The sequence below is a fragment of the Vidua chalybeata genome, chromosome 3 (genome assembly GCF_026979565.1).
Source record: "Vidua chalybeata isolate OUT-0048 chromosome 3, bVidCha1 merged haplotype, whole genome shotgun sequence".
Lineage (NCBI taxonomy): Eukaryota > Metazoa > Chordata > Aves > Passeriformes > Viduidae > Vidua > Vidua chalybeata.
The window spans coordinates 113,649,388-113,670,153 of NC_071532.1; the positions used below are offsets into that span (position 1 = coordinate 113,649,388).

At 48.8% G+C, this 20,766-nt stretch overlaps 1 protein-coding gene across 2 annotated transcripts in view; it reads right to left on the reverse strand.

Moving 5' to 3' along the window:
• IFT172 (intraflagellar transport 172) overlaps positions 1-20,766 on the reverse strand; it is a 37,669-nt gene that overhangs the window by 7,703 nt on the left and 9,200 nt on the right. For both annotated transcript variants that reach the window (XM_053937942.1, XM_053937941.1), the window contains 28 exons: positions 19,207-19,260; positions 18,582-18,685; positions 17,885-17,970; positions 17,275-17,387; positions 14,855-15,022; positions 14,391-14,527; positions 13,451-13,558; positions 12,847-12,931; positions 12,429-12,521; positions 12,021-12,098; positions 11,396-11,644; positions 9,821-9,899; positions 9,304-9,424; positions 8,790-8,934; positions 8,627-8,716; positions 8,126-8,223; positions 7,759-7,894; positions 6,289-6,405; positions 5,596-5,738; positions 4,877-4,970; positions 4,590-4,654; positions 4,280-4,460; positions 3,702-3,811; positions 3,143-3,272; positions 2,470-2,568; positions 2,006-2,115; positions 1,436-1,499; positions 747-833 (listed from right to left, as the gene is read on the reverse strand). In XM_053937942.1, coding sequence (XP_053793917.1) covers positions 747-833; positions 1,436-1,499; positions 2,006-2,115; positions 2,470-2,568; positions 3,143-3,272; positions 3,702-3,811; positions 4,280-4,460; positions 4,590-4,654; positions 4,877-4,970; positions 5,596-5,738; positions 6,289-6,405; positions 7,759-7,894; positions 8,126-8,223; positions 8,627-8,716; positions 8,790-8,934; positions 9,304-9,424; positions 9,821-9,899; positions 11,396-11,644; positions 12,021-12,098; positions 12,429-12,521; positions 12,847-12,931; positions 13,451-13,558; positions 14,391-14,527; positions 14,855-15,022; positions 17,275-17,387; positions 17,885-17,970; positions 18,582-18,685; positions 19,207-19,260 — 3,144 coding nt within the window. The remainder of the gene's footprint in view (positions 1-746; positions 834-1,435; positions 1,500-2,005; positions 2,116-2,469; positions 2,569-3,142; positions 3,273-3,701; positions 3,812-4,279; positions 4,461-4,589; positions 4,655-4,876; positions 4,971-5,595; positions 5,739-6,288; positions 6,406-7,758; positions 7,895-8,125; positions 8,224-8,626; positions 8,717-8,789; positions 8,935-9,303; positions 9,425-9,820; positions 9,900-11,395; positions 11,645-12,020; positions 12,099-12,428; positions 12,522-12,846; positions 12,932-13,450; positions 13,559-14,390; positions 14,528-14,854; positions 15,023-17,274; positions 17,388-17,884; positions 17,971-18,581; positions 18,686-19,206; positions 19,261-20,766) is intronic.

Consider the following 20,766-nt stretch of genomic DNA (forward strand, 5'->3'; position numbering starts at 1 on the left):
TTATTGGAACCAAAGTTATAAAACCACAGTCCCAGACATTCACAGTGCTTTTCCAAGGCTTCAGCTGGCCTGAGTGACAAGTTGTGATGTCCCTACTAACTGCAGATGCTGTTGCCAAGGCTGCCCTGTTATTCAATCTGAACCAATATCTCACTCCAAAGAACTGCCTGCCCTTGGTTACCTCCATGATCAACAACCATTTAACCAATAACTGTTTAATAACCAATCACCAATCAATAACCACTGAATACAAACCATCCCTCAAAGTACATCCTGGTAATCGAGAGCTGTCTTCTCCTGTTACTGCCTTGAAAGAGAACTGTTAAACAATTTCATTTTGCTTTTCTCCATTTTATTACTCTGCTGAGGTAATTTTGTTAGTTTCAGGTCAGTAAAACTGAAAAAATGTCAAATTTGCTTTCCTGACTAGGATGTCTCATTCTGACTGACACCACCGCTCTCAAGAACATAGAGAAAGAAGGCTTTCTTCTACAAATCCCTGTTTCCATGGTACCAATTACTTCCAGCCCAAACAACTCATTTAGCTTCTTCCAATGCTCCATTAATCACAAAATTTAAACACAATATACTTCCAGGTTCTAGCACTTCCCCACTCAGACTCACTGGCCACGATGGGGAAAGTGGTGTGGTACTTCTGAGCCCCTGCAGTGGTTCTCCATTCTGCCCACCCACTGCAGGGTTCCACGACCCCAGGTCTGTCCCTGAGGGCTCACAATAGCACTCACCTGCTTAGCTGCAACCTCCAGGCACTTTTCCCACTGCTCCTGCTTTGCATATATATCCAGAGCTGCCATGACATCAATTCCCACCAGCTGAGGATGGAAACAGCCATAAATTCATTGTGCAGGCCAGGCTTCCTACTCACATCCACACAAGCATCAGGTCACCCATGTCCTTTTTTCCCAGACACACAGTCTCTTCCCCACCACAGCATGAAATCACAGAGCCTGTGTGACCCATCTTCCACTGAGAGGGACCTGGTCAGGCTGAGGAGTTTGGCCCATGTGAACCTTATGAAGGTCAACAAGTGACAGGTGCTGCACCTGGGTCAGAGCAACCCCATGCACAGATGCAGCCTGGGTGGAGGGCAACCCAGAGGAGAAGGATTTGGGGGTGCTGGTGAACAACAAATTGGACATGACCTAGCAATGTGTGCTTGGAGCAACCCAGTCTAGTGCAACGTGTCCCTGCCCAAAGCAGGAGGTGGAATGAGATGAGCTTGAGGTAAGCTTTAAGGTCCTTTCCCAGCCAAATCTTTCTATGATTCTGTGGTCTGGCATGCAGTAGCCATGGTTCACAGGCACATACAGACTTCTCACACGTACTCATAGTCAGGCAAAACGCCCACGAGAAAGGCCCCAGGATCTGCACAGGTCCTGACATCCCTAGCCTGGGAGACATCCCACAGACGTACCGAATCCACCTTTCCTTGTTTTTTTAAATATTCCTTATAACGCTGGTCCACGTACTCCTCTGACCTGCGGGTAGAAAGAATCCCAAAAGGCAGCAAGACTTTTGTCTTGCAGCAGTGCAGAGGCTGGATTCAGCTTTGGAACTAGCAGACTGGCAGCTGTGCTATGTCTTGCTAGCAGGCTGCTGGTGCACAGATCGACGGGGAAGGAAAGGCTCTAAGCAGCTCTTCACAACATAATATGTGAGGAGAACAAGGGATCACAGAACTTTCAGAAGCCTGTGATGCACAGAGCTATGGCAAGGGAAAGGGAGATAGGAATAGGGGTGAAACCAAAGGGGATAACAGTTTCTGTGGGATGTGTGGCAATAGAGAAGTGTCAGAATGTTACATGGCTTGGGAAGGGTGGCTGTGGAGAATGTACCCTGTTGAGCCTGGGAAAGCCACTGTGGGGAGAATCCAGGAAACCTAGGGGCAACAGGACAGGACAGGACAGGACAGGACAGGACAAGGGACCAGCTGGGAGTGGGAGGGGGAACAAGAAGGGTGTAGTTTGCAAAGCTCAAGGCATACCTGGGGTCAAACTCCTTGGCTGTGTGCTTGGCTTTGCTCCATTCCTCCCCTTCAATGAAGACATCAATAGCTTCTTGGATGAGGTCCAAGTTTAGGTAGAGCTCAGCTGCCTGCAGGGCCAGAGACAGTTCCATGGGAGACAAAACCCCAAGGGTTCCCTGTATCCCAGGCTGAAGTTGGTGCTGGACCACCACACAGACACAACAGAAAGTCTCTTCCCAAAAGATAAGCCTCTCCTCTGCTTCCTGCCTTCTCCCAAAGCCTGGCTCTCTCACACTTTTACAGGACTTGATTCATTCCCCTTTTTCATCCTCCCTGAAAATTCTGCACGGTCTACCTCTAGATAAGGCCATCCATCCACCCATCACCCCAGGATGTGACCTGACCTCCTTGCCTTGGATAGAGCTCTCCCTTCCAATGTCACTACTTCTTCAGGAGCCCTGGGGGCAGGAGCCAGTCCTCACCATGCTGTATTTCTTCATGGCCACCAGCTGAGGAGCCACAGTCCGTGTCACTTCCATGCTCTGTGACTGATCCAAGAATTTCACAGCCAACTCAGCAGCCTGTGAAGAGAAATTGTCAGCAGCTCAATTGATAAAAATGGTGGGAGAGTAGGATGAGGCTGGGAAGTGCTCAGTCCCAGCTAAAAGACTGACAGTTGGAAGCACCTGAGTGATGGAGGAAAGGGAGAAACGGCAGGCTGTTTTGACAAGCCAGAGGAGCAAAGCCCAGCTACTTTCACACAGGGGAGAAGATCAGACAAGGACATAACTGTTGAAGTTGGTACAAGGACATGGGTGTGAGATGTATGAGCAAGAACACAGCACAAAGGCTGATGGCATGGAGCACAGGCAGGTGCTCCTCTAACAAGGGCTGAGTCACAGTGCAGCTCCGCAGTGCAGGGAGCTGTGGGCACACAGACATGGGCCTGCCACAGGCAGAGGTGCCAGAGCAAGAGAGGCAGCACCATGCAGGATAAGCACGGCCTGTCATGGCTCAAGAGAACAGCTATGAAGGCTTTCAGCCCTGCAGGCTCTCCTGAGCCCTGCAGTGACACAGATCTCTGAGGTGCACTCAGGTTGGGAAGAGCTCCCAGGCAGAAGAGCAGGTGAAGAGAATCCCAGCCCCTGACAGTACCTTCAGTAAGCACTTCTCCACCAGGACACTGTTGCTGGGATCCCGCACCTTCAGGTAGCAGTCCACTGCCCTGGCGTACTCCCCAGACTGCTCCCACTCCCGTGCCTGCTCCAGCAGCCCTTCAGCTCCGCTGCAGGAGGAATGCAGGCTGTGAGCAGGACAGGGCTGCTGCCAGAGATCTGTGGACAGTGTGTAGGGTGTGGGCAGGGAGGTGCACACTACAGGTAAGCAGGAACCTCAGACAGAGCAGAGAATGTGACAGAGAACACGAACAGTGCTGAAGAAGGACCCTGGGATATGCAATGGCAGTACAGGAGACCACGGAGATTTGTAAGTGGGGCAAGATGCCATCTGGGAGATCTTGGATGGCAGAAATAAGACTCCCAGAGAAATAAGGAAGGATGATAGGAACCTATGCAGTAAGAAGTCCAGAGTCCTCAAGAAGGAAACAAGTGGATGTCAGGGATCCCATCAAGCTGTCTCTATAAGGCATCAGCAAAATGGCCATGGGGAAGAGCTTCCAGGCTATTTCCTGCAGCCTGACCACAGCACTCCTTACCTGGAGCCTTTCTTGCCAGCCTCTCTGCCACATTCCTCCTGCAGCTCTCCCAGTCGACCAGGCATGTATTCCTTGCAGATCCGCAGGGCCTCGCTCCACATGCCGGCCTCCTGCACAAGCACAACAGGGAGAAGTTTTTACCAGTTCACCAGGATCCCCCACACTCCTGCTATTACATAACACATCTGTCCCCTCATGCAATCTTGCCAGAGAACTGACTAGAAGAAACAACCACAGTAACACCACCCAATTCTTCAGGGGAACGTGCTCATCCATTCCAGCTACCTCAGTGGAATGGGCACTTAAGCCTCCAAATGCACCCACTTGTGCTACCCCAAGGAGCACCCACAATCTGGCAGGATACATCCTCCAGAACTGTGAGAGAGCAAAGCTATGATATGAAATCAACTGGTTCAGTCTTCAGGCCAGAATTCAGTTCCTCCAGAAACCCTGAGTAAATGGTTTCTCTTCGGCTACTGAGCTAACAGGGGGAGCTGGGAGGTGAATTTCACTCCTTCATCTAAATTGGGTTCTTGTCCACTGAGGAAGGCAATGATGTTGCTACAGACTGCACTCACCTTATAGTACTTGATGGCCAGCTCAGGTCTCTGTGCTCGCAGGAGGAAAGCCTCTGCCTTCTGGAACTCTCTCTGCTCAAAGGCAAACTGTGCCTGTCCCACCAGCACATCAGCCACGCTGTCTGGGTCATGAGCCTCAGCCACACGCTGCGCAGCATCCCAGTTCTGGTTATGCACAAACCTGGGGGATGTGATGTAGCAGGGACACGAGATGTAACAAGGATGACAAGGAGCAGCCCAGTGCTGGAGAGGCAACCAGGCTGGCACTGCATGGAGAGAGCAGACACAGCAGGATGTGGAGGACACATACATCAGCACAGCTTCCTTGGGCTTCCCAGCTTTAATGAACTCTCCTTCAGCCTCTTCAAATTTGCCCTGGAGGAGAAGAAGTGATTTGTTTGCATACCTTCCTGTTCTGGCAGCATCACACGACCTCCTCTACTCACCACAAGGCAGGGAGCATTTCACTGTCATCACAGAGCCCTTTGGAAATGCAGGGACTGCAGCCAGAACTGTGACTGTTACAGCAGCCCAGGGACAACTGCTCAGTTACCTGAGGGACTAGAGAACTTGCACCTGTTCCAGGGGGAAAATTACCTCATCTTCTAGGAACATGGCATACTTTAAGTGGATGTCTGGCATCTTCTGCTTCATGGAGAGGCGGGCCAGTTCAAAAGCAAATTCGAAGACCCTGCAATGAAAGAGAGAAGGACTCTGTGCTGTGAGTGTATGTCTTCATCAAGAACAAGACATCAAGCAGAGCACAAGACACTGGGAGAGGAGAGAGGGGAATACAGGGGGTTCCAAGTGAATTAGCACTGCCTGTTCCTTCTGTTCCTGACCAGGAGCTTTTAGTCTCCCCACTAAGGAAATCTGGCTCCTTCACACCTGCTGTTAGAGCCCAAGGCAGGAGTCAAGAGATGTAAGAACATCGGGAAGAGCAGCAATGAATGGCCATACAGGCAGACACCTGGCCAGCTGCAGAGCAAGGCCAAAGCTGTTGTGGCAGACAGTTACTTCTGGTGACATGAGGAGTACCTCCTCTCATGCTCAGAGGCTCTCACAAGCCTTCCCCATGCAGAGGTTGAGGGACAAACTACATTTGCCTGCCAGCTGAGACTTGGCATTTGAGAGACTGACACAAAGATGAGAAGTAGGATGTGTCAAGGATGTGGAGAAGGCCTGTGTGAAGCATTGTGGGGTGGGAAGACATGTCATTTTCTGGATTTGCAGCTACCATGTGCACACGGTTACCTTGGCCCACATGTTTTTCTCTGGTTAGGCAGAGGGGAGGGAGGTGTTGGGCATCTGCGTACCCACTGTCTGTTGCATGGTCAATGGCCATCTCCAGAAGTCCAAATTTGCTGAGGAGTTTCACAGCTGCCTCTCCACCCAGGCTCTTTGCCCACAGATAGGCCACGTGCTTATGGGAGTTCGCACCCCCGTACGCCTTGGCCACCTGTCCAAAGAAAAGGAAGAACCCAGTGTATGTTTCACCTTCAGCAGATTGAGCCCCTCTCATGTGCTGCCTGCCAGCAGGAGGGAGCACCAAAACCATGTGTTCCCTCCTGACAAACCCTTCTGCAACCACCGCTGCACTGGTGAGGGGACAGTAAGACAAAGGCATACATGGCGCAGCAGCAGCTGCTCCCTCAGCACAGCCACATCACTGCTGGGACAGCAGAAGTGAGCCCAGCATTCCATGGCCACACTGAGGAGAGCAGTGCTGGCGGGCTGTGGCCAGAGCAACACCTCTGAGGTACAACACAATGCCGTGATCAGGGGCAGAGCAGTGCCTCGAGGAAGGCCAAGAGTGAAACCCTGCTTTTGAACTGCATTGCTGCAGACTGGGAGGCACATACACCTCCAGGGCTGGGGCAGTTCTGAGGCTGGGTAGTGAACACCAAATGTTCTCATCTTGCAGTGAACAGAGATAAAGCAGTTTCCACCAGGATCCCACAGCCAGAACCTGACCCCTGCACAGGTGGGGAGCTGTGAATGATTATTACCCTGTATGCCTCTTCCCACATGTCATTCACTCTGTACATGTTCACGGCAGTCTTCCAGTCTCTGGCTTCCAGGTAGTGGTACTCAGCCTCCTGCAAGCGCCCCTCTGCCTCCAGCTCCTGCAGTCAGAGGCAATGAGACAGTGACACTTGTGGTGGTGCATTCCCCCCTTCTCCTTCACAGGCTGCAGTGTGATCTGAGAAATGCTTGTTAGGCCTTGGCCTTGAAAACACCACCTGGGCTCAGCTCTTCCTGAGCTTATCAGAAACACTGTCTTGCTCCCAGGAACTGCTGCTGTCTAATGAGCTTCTGTTTTCCTTATGACCAGCCTTGGAAAATATTCCTCTTGCCTGAATAACATAACATTCCTGTTCTCACACTTTCAAAGAAAATGCCAACCCAAACTCTGGCAAGGACGAAACATCGTTATGACCGAAGAAGCCCTTGTGACCCTATAAACAGCAATCCAAAATGAGACCCTTTTGAGTTGTCCTGGGACCACAGTGGGCTGTGACCAGCAACCTCCCTCTGGAGGGGGACACCTCTCAGATCCACAACCCTCAGGCTTGCTGTTCTTGGAGGATTGCCAAAACACGCATCCTGGGCCGATAGCTCGCTCCTTGAGGCCTGATCCTTCACCCACTGGGAGATACAAAGGCCTCCAAAATGAGGATTTCACTGACCTCTGGGGGGAATTTTTCACAGGTATCTTGTAGGCACTGCCTCTTTCTGTCTGGGTGCATAAAGATGCACAGTGCTATAGCAAATCTGGGAGAAATGTGCCTTTCTTAGATGTTTAAGTATCTTGGATATCTAAGTAAGTTGGGCCTGAAAGTAAGGTTCAGTTATAGTTATGAACTTACTTAAATGCTGCTAAGTGTTGTCCTTTTGCTAAGTTGTTAAACATAAGTTATAAGCGAAGTGTTGCTAAGTGTTACTCGTCTCCTGAGTTGCTACGTATAACTTCGAAGTTATAAGTTAGGCTAAATGCTGTTAAGTGTTATTCCTCTGTTAGATTGTTTAGGTTAAGCTATAAATTAAGTCAGGTGTAAGTTAAATGTTTTCCTATGTTAAATTGTTAATCTTAAGGTATAAGTTAAATTAAAGTACTCTTACGTTCGAGTGCTGTTACGCTTTTAGGCTGTGTTTTTTTATCCTTGCCCACACTGTCTTTTGTCACACACACACACACACACCCACCCATAGATAGTTCTTAGTTAATTTCTTTTTTGATTGCCTGGATTTTGTTTGGTTTTGTTGCTGCTTGTTTTTCCTTGTTGTGCCTTAGCTGTCCTATAAGTAGCAGAATTAATCTTGACAACAAACTTGTTGTGCTTTGATGCTTAATATTAAACCTGACTTTTGCTCATACCCTTGTCACTGATTTTTCGAGTGATCTCAAACCCTCGTCCGTAACAACAATTTTTCCCCCTGCCTGGTTTAGCTGATCCCCTGCCATGAGATGCACTCACCTTGCCCAGGTGCAGGTGAGTATCTCCAAGTAAGTCCTTGTGGTACTTGGCTACTAGGCAAACCATCTCATCATACATCTTACACTTCTTGTACATGGTGATGGCCAGATCGGGTTCATTCACAGTGATGTACAGCCTGGCAACACAAGCACATCCAAACAACTCAGCCAAGGACACGACCAGTCCCTGAAATCTTTCCACATCCTGAAATACCAGCTTCAGTTCTCCGTGTGTGGAGAAAGTTCCTCTGACCATTCCAAACCCCAGTCCCAAATTCTCCTCCTAACCCAGGAAAGGGCTTCTCCTCACTACAGCCAGTTTCTCAGGGCTCAGTCTTGGGCTGACACCAGTACTGAAAGAAACTCACCTCTCTGCTTCTTTGTACTTTCCCTGTCTTTCCATCTCCTGGGCCTGGGTTATGTACAGCACAGTCACGTCCTCCTGGCTCATGCACTTGAGTGCCAGCTGCCAAAAGGAACACACAGGGGAGAAATGAACAGCAATTTCCTGACACGTGACAGTGAAGGAGAAGGGGAGAACATATTTCCTTCCTATCTGACAGATATCCATGCTATATGCTCTGCAAAGAATGGGCAGTCATTTGTCACTGTCACAAAGCACACAGGACCAGCTCTTGGAGAGGGCCATTTGTGCCAGAGGTGCACCCACATGGGGCTGTGAGAGACAGAGGCCAGGGTCAGGATGGGAACATTGGACTTCTTGCTGGCTACTGGGTGTCCCTGCACACGTATCTGGGAAGAGTGCTGGTTGATCAGGTATTGGTGCACAAGGCACTACCACCTCCTGATGGAAGACACATCTCACCAAGTGGGGTGAGGTTCACAGAAGCTTTAGCTTCTGACTCTACCTTGTGAGCCTGTTCCCAGAGCCCGGCCTGCGTGTACATGTCGATGGCATCCTTGGTCTGGCCTCCTTTGATGTACAGTTCCTCTGCAACCTGCCAAGAAAAGACCACACTCAATACAGTCAAGGGACGCACAGAGCCGTGGTGACTGTGTCTGGGGCCTCACCTGATACTCCTGTAAAGCTGCATAATGCTGGGCAATCTTGAGGTAATATTTGGCTGCTGCCTGTTTGTCCTGCAAGTCCAAAATGTAGATGGCCTTCTTCCACTGCCGGGCTCCCAAAGCTGCCTCGAGGGCCTTAATTGAGCACCTGGCACCAAACCCATCAGTCTTTAGAGCCAGGCAGCAGGTATCTCCTCTAGCTACACTGTGCCAGGGAGACTAGAGTGCTCTGCTGCCTGATTCAGTTTTTTGAGTTAGAGCAGCATAAAGCAGCTGAGTAACTGGCAGTGCTAAGGGGGATGAAAGAACTGGGACAGCAGGGAAGAGCAATCAGCACTGTAAGACCTTGGAAGAGATGTGGGAAGGCATCAATGGCTGGTGCACACAAGCAAGCGGGGCACAGCTAAGCGGGGCAGTGGGGGCTCACTCAGGCAAACCCCCTGCTGATAGAGGCAAAGGTATCAACTTCATGCCCTGCCAGTACCCTGCTGCTTATACAGCCTTCCCCTGCTCCCACCTGGCTTCAATGTAGTGATTAATAGCAGCATCCAGCTGTTTCTGCTGCACCAGATGGTCTCCCCAAGCCTCCTCCAGCTTCACAACTTCTGCAGGAAATGCCAGGCGAGCCAGCTCCACGGCTGTAAGGGGACACAAGAGCTGCAATGCTGAGGCCAGCAGGGAAGCAGAACTGTGGGGCAAACACTGGCCTTGGATCTGGCACAGGAGGAGGGGAATGGTGACTGTCTAAGGCACTCCAGCTCCAATGGGTTACCCAGCAACCTAGACCCTGTGGAGAGCTGGGTCAAATCCATGCTGGTGCAGTCAGCCTGGTCAAGGCCTTGGGAACAAGACACTCTCCTGGGACTGCTTGTGCAAATACAACTATGTGAAAATACACTGAATGATATGATAGGTGGAAGCTGCAGAGCATCCAGGCATCTCTAGGCCCCAGGGCAATATTTCATGTTGCCACCAGGCCAGAGCAGCCAGGCTCCTGCTGGAGATGAGTGGGAGGAACATATTGAGCACAGTACCTTTCAGGAAGGCACTGCCCTTGCCGTAGCACTCCAGAGCCTTTCGTGGGTTCCCAACCTTCTCAAACAGGTCTCCAGCCTAGTGACAGATACAAGCTGCCAGTTTCCAGAGCCACCACTCCCCCACATCATCACACCCCACCAGTTACATGCACACTCCTACACCAGCTCTGCCTTCCCAACTAACCAAGTGTACGGGATTAAGGAACTACTAGGAAAGACAGCATGTGCCAAGACCATTGTCCTTTCTGCTGACTGACCCCAGCACAACCATCCTGGAAGACCAAAGGCTCATTCCCTTCAGTATTTGAAAGGTGGCAAGAGCACACAAGAAAGAACTGTAAAAACAGAGCAAGTATATACCCGCCTTTCCTCTATTTGTCCATGTCTGACAACCTGCACAGTAGAAGCTGCCTGAGTTTGTTGTGATGCCCTCACATCATCCTGTTTAATGGCTTTTGACAGACTCTACCTCCATGATTTGTCTAATAATTTTTGGACTATTTATACTTTTGGTAACAACATCCAGTAGCTGGGAGCTCCAGTTATTCTTTCAACTGAAAGCTTAAGAAAAGATGACAGGTTTGAAAAAGTACAAAGTTGTCTTGTGTTGAAATGAAATGGTCAGAAAATGCTGAAGATAAATTGAGACTAGAGAAATGTAATTTATAAAGGAGACATAAAACAAGCTAACAAAAAGCAGTATTTTTTTTTCACACAACATCTAACTGAACTGGGTAACTCATAGCCAAAATTGTAACTTAAAATCTACATGTGGTTCAAGCAATAATTTGACAAGCTCATGGAAGTAAAATCTATCAAGAGCTCTTAAACACAGAAGTAGAGCTGTTCAGAAATATTACAGGGCGCAAACTGCTGGACCCTATGAAAACACACTAGGGGATGTGCCACCCTGTATTTGCCTGCCTTGTTCTGTATTTTCCTTTCTTAAGCACCTGCCAGCGGCCACTGTTGGCCAGGATACTGACTGTGAGCAGACTCAGCATTGCTTTCTTACATTAACATGATGTGCTGTGGAAAAAACACGTTTTGGTTTTAAAACTGTCACCTCACAATAAGTTATCCATTTTTGGTGTTATTAGTCACCAAATATGTTATTAGAGAATAATCACATCCCTTCTTTATGATATTCATGGCTCTACAGTCTTCAACTCCTTTGTTTTGCTTCCTTAACTTTTCCATTTAGACTACCCTTATGCTGTATTTTATCCTGATATGAGGAACCACTGACATTTCCACAGTGACACCAAGTTTCCAGTTTGATTCACGATTCCGCTCCTGTTGATTCCCATCTTCCTTAACTATTACTGACACTCTATATTCTGGAGACATGTTGTCAATCAGATGTGATCTTTTTCCTGATTAATAACAGTAATTCTAGACCTCACCCATGTACAGTGGGTACAGTGAAGATTTCCTCATAAATGTTAATTGCAACCTCATCAACCCAGAATTACCTCTGCTATCTTCCAGCCCAGTCCCCCCCACCATGTCTCACAGGTGCAGAGGATAGGGTAAGGGCCCCAATGCCCCTAAGTGGGAAGGGGTATTCACCTGTTCATACAGTTCCCCTCTGATCAGTGCCGTGGAGATCCTATCAATGACATCTGTGTTGGTGAGTAGCTCGTCCCTGTTCATGGCTAACCGTGCTGCTTTGGCTGGCAGCCCTGCCCGCAGATACAAGCTGATGGCTGCCAGGTAGTCACCCTGTCCCTCCTGGACCTCCCCAGCCTTCTCCTCCTGCTGGGTATCCAGCAGCCATTGGTAGTAACCCCGACGCAACTTCTCCAGCATTGGGTGTCCCTATGGAGAAACACAGAACTGGTAGACCTGGAGAGGATGAGATATGTCCAGCTCATCCTGCAGGCTCTGAGCACCTGGTCACATCACCAGGCCTCTTGCTGTCCAGTTATCAGAAACTAGAATGCCAGCCCTGAGTACCATGGCACTGCCCATTCTTTTTTGAAGCCACAGATACTCCTAAAGCAATTTCAGTAGCTTTTCTTCTTGTTCATCCAGGTCTGTACTTACACCAATGCAACCTTCCCTTCTACTTGGAGCCCTTCTAAGCAGAAGCAAGGTAGGGCAGGTGAAAAGAACACAGACCCTGAGTGGACTCCCAACCAGAAGATTTACCAAGCAAGACCAGCCTATAGCCCAGTGCAGCAATATTCTGTACCTTGGCCTTGGCCACCACAATGCATTCATCCCACATGTGCAGCTCCTGGTACATGTCCATGGCCTCCTCTGGGGCGTTCTGTGTCAGAAAGCAAAGTGTTAACCCGAAGGCTCCAGGTTAGGAGCAGACATACTGCCATGGAGCTCTCACAGCAGGCAGGGTTAGATGTGCAGAAAACACTTGGAAAAGTGTAGTGTCTCCTTTACTTGGATATACATCCTCCCTCACACTCTTCATACATCTCAGGGTAATCCTACACCTCAGAACAAAGAATACTTTTTCTACTTCATGGAGAAAACTCTTCTCCTAGGAACAAGCAACATCTTCCTTTCATCTTACAGCAGAGGGCACACACCTCCCCATTCAGAAATAAACAGAACCTTTTCCACTCCTTGCTCCTTTACTCACTTGTTCCAGAAAGATCATCTCTGCCAGCTTGTAGTTCTTGTCTAGCATGGCCAAACGGGCCCGCACCAGGTAATGGTCCGTGCCATCCCCACCCTGCAGACAACAGCAGCAAGCTCAGTTTGCTGAGGGAAAGAACAGGCTCTAGGATGGAACACGGAGGGGACTGCAAGTGGAGACTGGGTCACCACAGAAATGAAAGACAGTTGAGAATCACAGCAGTAACAAGCCAGGACAGTATAAAATGGCCAGCCTTGAGAGGGACCTGGCAGCTGCGGACAGAAGACAATGTCAGCAGTTTCTACATGAAGAGATACTAGTCTGTAGCATGACACTGGTGAGCAAAGACACAGAAGATAATGTACATGCAAGTGTTTACAGGCAAACTGCTTCTCTGCAGAGCAGGAAAAGTTTGACTTACATGCTCCTGAGCTGCCTGGTCAGCAATGACATTGGTTTCATGCAGAAATCGAGCCTTTGCCATGTTTCCCAGAGCTGCAAAGCACCTGGAAAATGCAAAGCAGTTAGTCAATACGCAGGTTTTGTTGCCCACTTTTGGTCCAAGATAAGAAAATCAGAAACTGGGCAGCAGACTCAGCTCAGCAATGGGAGAGGTGGGCTGGCCCTACTTCAAGAGAAGCATTTTGCCAAGACCTATGTTCAGATGTGCCCTCTAGCCCTGCTCCAAGGAAGAATCCAGGAACACGACCAAGGCTCATGTTTCACCTCCCCAGGCTTCAGCAATGCCTCAAGCTTGTTGATGTCTGTCAACTCCCTGAGTCCTTGCTATACACAGCTTTGGGCTACCATCAACAGCAATTTATGCTACAGACAGAGGTCTTCTCAGCCCTGGTTCTGGCATTACTGGCTGGGATGAAAAGGCAAAGCCATGGCCTGGCATAGAGAACACGTAAGTCTCCAGTGCAGGCAACATTCCAGACCATACTCAGAGCCACATCTTTAGCTGGTCCCTGGTTTCTGGGATTCAGCAAAGAGCATGTTGAAGCCATGAAGATGTGATGTACCTCTCTGCAATGTGCAGCTGTCTCGCTTCCAAAGCCAGTCTGCTGAGGGTCTTCCACATGGCTTCAGTCTCTGTGGACATTTCCAGTGTCTCCAAAAATGCAGCAGCCCTTGAGAAAGAGAGATTTGCAGACTTTCAGTGACAGAAGAGCGCTCTGAAGAAAATCCCAGACTGAGACAGGAGCTTCCTAACCAGAGTGGCACTGAAACCAAAGCCAGCTGGGTGTGCCCAGCTCTGAAGACGACAGTGTGAGGACAGCTCTGAACACAGAGCCTGACAGAGCAGAAATTCAGACATCTAGGTTATTCCTACCTGGGCTAAGGTACTTAAAGGCAGATGATCAGCGGAAGGCTGTAGCAGTGTGGGACAAATCTAAAGTGCTCTGTCTGATACAAGTCCCTACTGAGAAAGTCTCTGAAGATACAACAGTGCTATGAACAAGTGGAGTTTTCTCCCCTGGTCACTTTAAAAAGCCCTCTAAGTGTCAGCAGTACCCAGGCAGCTGCCATGACCACTTCAGGCAGTCAGTTTTCACTCTGCACAGCTCCTAGATGTTTCCATGATACTGCTACCATCCCTGGAAGGGCAGGAGTAAAAGCACCCAAGCACCACTTCACATCTAGCTTCTCTGGAGACACTCTTATTCACTGCAATTAATTGACAGCTACCTTCAGCAAAGCCCTGTTGATGTCTGTGGGACCAGACTGGCCAGTCTCTCCCTGAGTTTGAAACCACAAAGCTGCAAGGAGGCAAAAGCTGAAAAATCTCTCCTGAAGAACTCTGATGTTCATTATAGCCAGACCTGGCACCAACATCATGCTGAGAGTCTGAAGCTCAACTCTGGAAAGCTGTGCTGCTGCCATTCATGGGTCTTTGATTCCCAGGTGTCTGGTATGTGATACGAGCTACCTGCCATCCCCATCGGTGTATCCAGCACTTACCTGTGATAATCCCCATCATCAATGGCAGTTCCAAACTCTATGAGGCCTTCATCCAGGGTGTAGGGCACAGTGTTCACCCCTTCAGATACTATCACTTCAGTCTTTCCATCATTCCTTTCCAAGCCTACGATATCCCCCTAGAAAGAGTACCAGCTGTCAATACTCCCCTGCTCATCTGAAGTGTGTGGGGTTTCAGGGGTGTGAGGGCAGCACTGCAACAGCTCTGCCAGTCATGGTTCTTCTGAATGAGCTCGCACTGAGCACTGAGCCATGAAGCAGCTCCTTGCTTCATCTTCTGCCAGAAATGTATGCCACAAAGTTGACAAATGAGCTTGTATTTTGTCCACAAGAAACTGACAGTTCCCTTCTGTCTCCTTTCTGCCATACCACCCTTGCTACTCCCACACAAGTGAGGAAGAAGAAAAACAAACTGCAGGAAGCAATCAAAGTCTCCAGAGTTCTACCTTCAGAGGAAACATGGTGACTCGCTCTGGAGCATCAATGTTGTACCAAATGCAGAGACTGTTTCTGTTCTGAGCAACCACCACATCACTGCCAGGGACCCACTGCACGTAGGAGCAATAGTTCAGAATGGTTGTCTTGGTGCTGCTTTCAATGTCATAGAGCTGCAGCTGGAGGAGGCAAAGGAGAAAAGGCTCAGCTGGGCTTGTGGCTGGGCTGCTAGCTCACACAAACATCACAGGAACAGCTGAGCAGGCATCTTGGAAACAGACATCACCCATCAGGAAACAGACTTTTTCCAAGACACACATCCTAAAATTTCATACTTATTTACACACTCCTGTAAGACCTTTTTAAACCCTTGCAGCATTTTAAGCTCTTGCCTCCCTCAGAGCTTGGCACAGACATATATAAACCTCGTGCTTCTTCAGTTCCCTCTCAGCTGCAGAGCTGGAACAGGAAAATGGGCTCAGAAGTCCTTCATGGAAACAAACAAAGGGACCAAGAAGGGGTTTCCTCTGCAATTTTGGGCTGAACTCTCCATCCCAGGCACAGTCCTATTGCAATGACTACTACCAATAAAGTGAGAGGTCAGTTGTTTGTAGAACACACTGCCTCAAACCAAACACTACAGTTTGGAAGGCGTAACCTGACATATGGCATAACTTTGCTATATATATGATGTCTTGTGACTGAAAAGTCCCAGACTGTCTCTATTCCTTGTCCTCACCTAGAGAAGATGAGAAAAAGAAGAGAGAACAGTGCTAGTCTCACGACACACCTATCAAAAGAGAACAAGAATGTCCCTGTTTCAGTCTGTACCAAAATGGCTGGAGAAATCATAGAACCCCAGAATGGTCTGGGTTGGAACGAACCCTAAAAATTATCTTGTTGCAACCCCCTGCCATAGGCAGGGACACCTTTCACTAGACCAGGTTGCTCCAAGTCCTGTCCAACCTGGCCTTGAACACTTCCAGGGATGAGGCAGCTACAGCTTGTCTGGGCAACCTGTGCCAGGGCCTCAGCACCCTCACAAGGGAGAATTTCTCCGCAGTATCCCATCTAACCCTACCCTCTAGCAATGGGAAGCCATTCTCCCTTATCCTCTCACTCCAAGCTCTTGTCCAAAGCCCCTCTCCAGCTCTTTTGGAGGCCCTTTAAGCAGTGGAAAGGACTCTAAGGTCTCCTGGAGCCTTCTCTTCTCCAGGATGAACAATCCCAATTCTTTCAGCCTTTCCTCATAGAAGAGGTGTTCCAGGCCTCTGACCATCTCTGTGGCCTCCTCTGGACTTGCTCCAGCAGCTCCATGTCCATCCTGTGCTGGGACCCTACATCTGGAAGCAGCAGATGGGGGTCTCACTTAAACAGGGCAGAGGAACAAAGCCCACCCTCCCCTGCTGCCTTCACTGTGGGATTGGTTCAGGACACAAATTATGCTTGGCCTTGTTGCATCTCAAGAGATTCCCATGGGCACAGCTGGGGAGCTTGTCCAGGTTCCTCTGGATGGCCCTGTCCTTCAGGTGTGTCATTCCACCCTCAGCTTGGTGTCATCTGCAGGCTTGCTGAGGGTGTACTCCATCCCTTCATCTGTATCATTAATGAAGATATAAAATAGTACTGTCCCAATAGACCCCTGAGGGGCACTGCTTGTCGCTCAGGACTCTGAGCTGTGGCCACTTCCCTCTGGATGTGAATGTTCACCCAATTCCTAATCCAGCAGACAGTCCACCATCAAATCCATCTCTCTCCAGTTCAGAGAGAAGGATGTTGTGGGGGACTTTGTGAAAGGCTTTACAGACACCTAGATAAATGACATCCATAGCCCTTCCCTTGCTCACTGATGGAATCTCTCCATCAGAGAAGGCCACTGGGTTGGTCAGGCAGGACTTGCTGTTGGTGAAGCCATGCTGGTTTCCTGAATGACCTCGCCTGGTTGTCCTGAATCACCTTACCATTCCCCATATGCCTTAGCACTGCTTCTAGGGGGATCTGTTCCATGATCTTCCAAGCCCCAGAGGTGAGGCTACCAGGTCAGTAGTTCCCTTTTAAAAGTTCCTACTCCTTTTAAAGATGGGTACAATGTTCTCCTTTTTCCAGTCACTGGGGCTTCACCTGACTGACATGACTTTTGAATACCACAGACATATGTACTGCAGAAGAACCTATGATTTTCATTGTCAGGTGTGATAAGATGAAGCAAGATGTCCAGTAACTAAGTTCAGCATTAGCTATGACTCAAGAATGCAACACTGACAGCTCATGCAATCTGGACATGGTCAATCTTCCCCAAAAGAGCAGTAAGCAAAAAAATCAGGAGTATTTCAGATGTGCTTCTCACCTCCCTCCCTCCATTCAGATATAACTGTCTCTACCTCTCCCCACACATGCCATCCTGCCACATGGCCTGAGGTGCCTGTCTCACCCTCATCTTCTTGTCCCTGAAGAGCAGTTTGTGGCCTGTTTCATTGAGCTCCAGCCAATCGATCTTGCTGTCGTGACTAATTGTGCCAGTGTTGTAGCCACCAACAAGGTCCACTTGGGAAGGAAAGAAAGGAAACAGTGTAAGTACCTGATGTGCCTCAAAGCGCTCAACACCCACAGCTGTGCCAGGGGAATCAGATGCCTGGGACCTATTTAGGGCAAGACCCTCAGCAAAGACACTGGGACATGGACACCAAAAAGCAGTAACATTTTATTTTGATGCCTTCTCAGCAGCAGCAACTCTCTCCCACTGTCTGTGAGCATGCACAGCTCATGGGCAGTGCAGACAACACAGTCTGGGTCCAGGACACAGTCATAGACACCCATGGCTGTGTTCATGACAGGGAGAATCCTGTCCAAAGTAGGACAGCCTGGTTTCCAGGGGACTGCTGCTAGGCAGAGGGAATGCAAAGGGGAACTTCAAGAATCTGCTGCTTGGTAGAGGGAATGCACAGAGGACCTTCAGGGATGTGCTGCCTGGCACAAAAAAAATGAAAAGGAATAAGGAAGGCTGGCAAAATACAGGGAAAGGGAAGGAGGGTTACACTCACCTGTTGCTATAGTCTTGATGTCTATCAGGTAAGCCAGCCTTTTGTTCTCATCCACGCCTCGCTGCTGTCTCTCATTGATACGGACACTGTGATTTGAAGGGAATGACTATTACCTTCACTACTCCCAAAATTCACATTTGAATCACAGAGTCCCTCCCTGACTTCCCTGCAGTTTGCCTGAGCACATGGAGCCTCTGGCAGTTCTCTGACCTGTGACACCTGCCCAGTAACTATAGCTGCCTCAAGTGAGAGCAAAGCTTTCTGATCGGTGGCTTCCCCCCAAAGCTGCCCCTGTGGTTCAGGGGTCCCCAATAACACATTAGCTACATTGCTCTGAGCAGCCCAAGATCATTCCTCCTCCTGAATCAGAACATGGGGTATAGAATTTTAGAGGGACAGAGGAGGTCCTGCTGGCAACTGAGTCTCTAATGATGCTGTACCAGGACCAGCTGGATGCAGAGCTGCCTGAGAACATGCACAGGAACCTCAGAAACAGCCATGGCAGGCTGCACCAAGATCAGAGGAAAAGAGGCTCTTGTGCTTCTAAAACCTGACAGTCACTAACCTGGCAACTAAACTGGTCCCTGTGAGAAGTGGGTGGGCTGCATGCTACAGTGTGGGACACCTCCAGTGTTATGTATCTGATCTCACTTTACTAACTGCCTGTGCTGGTTACACAGGCAGATGTAACCATTACCTGACCAGATGAGGGTTCACAAACTCTGTGCGGACAGACCCCAGAAGGTCATTGCTTCCATATTCCACTAGTGTCAGCTCTCCAGCATTAAAAATCATGCAGACCTGATGGTAAGAGGGGAATACACTTTTAGAGTAAAGCAACAGAAACACTCGCATCTACCAGTGAGGGGTACAGGAAAGAAGTCTGCTGCACACAAATCTAAATTTAAATACTCTGGGATGACTAAGGAGCTATTCTTGTCTTCTTGTTGCGACTGACAGCTTTTCCTCATGGCTGGGGATTTTAATTTTAGGCCTATCAGTCCTGCAGGAGTCAAGCTCTCCCCATGACAGCTGTATTCTGTATCTCTAACACCCTCTGTGTCCATTGATCTTTTATTGCTTTTCTCTCCTTCATGGTTATGATTTATATAACTCGTCAGTCCACACACTGAGTTTGTTCTGTACCTGGCATGTGGAAAAGGCAAGTACAGGGAAGAAGCAGATTGGGATCTGCATGAAGAGGCTAAATCCAGGAAACTGCTGAGAAACAGGGTTTTCCAGAAATGCAGGTGACACTTTTGCTGGTGCACACACAGCTTTACACACCATTCATGGGGAGCATTCTGTCCCATCCTACTTACGTTCTCATTGTCGAAGAAGAACTTCTCATTCCCCCCAGATCCTTGCCAGGCCACCTACAAAGCAATGGCACAGGGTGAGGCTGACAGCTCCACCAGCACCAGTCTGAAGATGATGGGGTCCTCTGTCCAGCTTTTGGCTCCCACAACTGACAGCATGACTTACACGGCACAATGGATCGTATTCCATCCCTTTAGCTGCCAACACCATTTTTCAGTCATTCCCAGCTTGCAAATTCCACATGTTCCTCTCCTTACTTTAGACTCAGCTTCAGACTCCAGCTCTCTTTGTATAGTACATTGCTGCCTTCCAAACAAGAGGCCTTTATGGGACCAAAGGGTCTCTATCCTATCCTTTACAGGCCCTTCTCCACCTTCCCCAGACCAGCTTTATTACAAAAAGCACCCAAACAGCTCCTTTACCTCTGTTAGTCATAGCCACAGAATCACTGCTACCACTTGTGGGAGCAGAATCTCCTCACCACATGTAGCTGAAACACTTTTTTTTTAGGGTCACTCTAGCAATGTCTGATGAGCATGGTGCCAGTGGGGGAACAACTGGTTGGAAATTTGTGTAAAGCACTGGATAATGCAATAGCTGCTGTGGTAACAACAGACAGGTGACCAGAGAAGCAGAAAACTGAAAGCCAAGGCTACAGCAGTCCTCTTCCCTCACAGAGTGCAAACTCCAACTTACTGCTTCAAAGAAACTCCAGTGAGACAGCAAGAGAGCAAATGGACATCTCACAGCCTTGCTCTTTCTGAGAAGTGAGTATAGCTGTGTAATCTAAAGAAAAACTCAGTGCAGTAAGATGTAGAGAAAGCTGGGAGCTTCATTCTGGCCAAATTCTCAGTTATATTACCAAGTATCAACATTCTCCAACACAAACCGCCAGTCAGAGCTCCTGCTCCAAGAGAGATTAATTAGCTCACCATCAGTCTGATTAAAGGCATGTGACAACTTTGTGAACAAAGCAAATATGTCCTTGAAGCCTGTTTAATGCTTTTATTAGACATTAGCCTATTGCCCACATTCTCCAGGCTCAGCACATGGGCTCAGCAGTCAGTGCACCGTGAGGCTCAGGGGATGGACAATTCTGTGTGAATTGTCTGGTACCAGAAATGGCACTGCCATAAGCTGTGGGATGCAGCCATGAATTGTTTTCTGATGATTTTTTGTTTCTTTTAAACACAGTAAGATTTGTACATTCACCTCTGGAATGTATATTTGTAAAACATCCAGATTTGGGCCCCCAAGTACAAGAAAGACTCATAAACTGGAGCAAGTTCAGCAGACTGCCATCAGGATGGTTGGGAATGAAGCATTTACACTGTGAAGAGAGGCTGAAGGAATTTGGCTTCTTCAGCCTGGAGAAGGGAAGGCTTAGGAAACCTCTAATACAGTGATACCAGGCTTTTTTTGGCAGATGCAGAGTGAAAGGATGAAAAATGATTATAAAACAGTCAAAATACCAAGAAGACTTAGAAAAATGCTTTCCCCCATGAGTACAGTAAAGCATTGGAACAGAGGACTAAAGAAATTGTGGGACCTGAGCAACAACA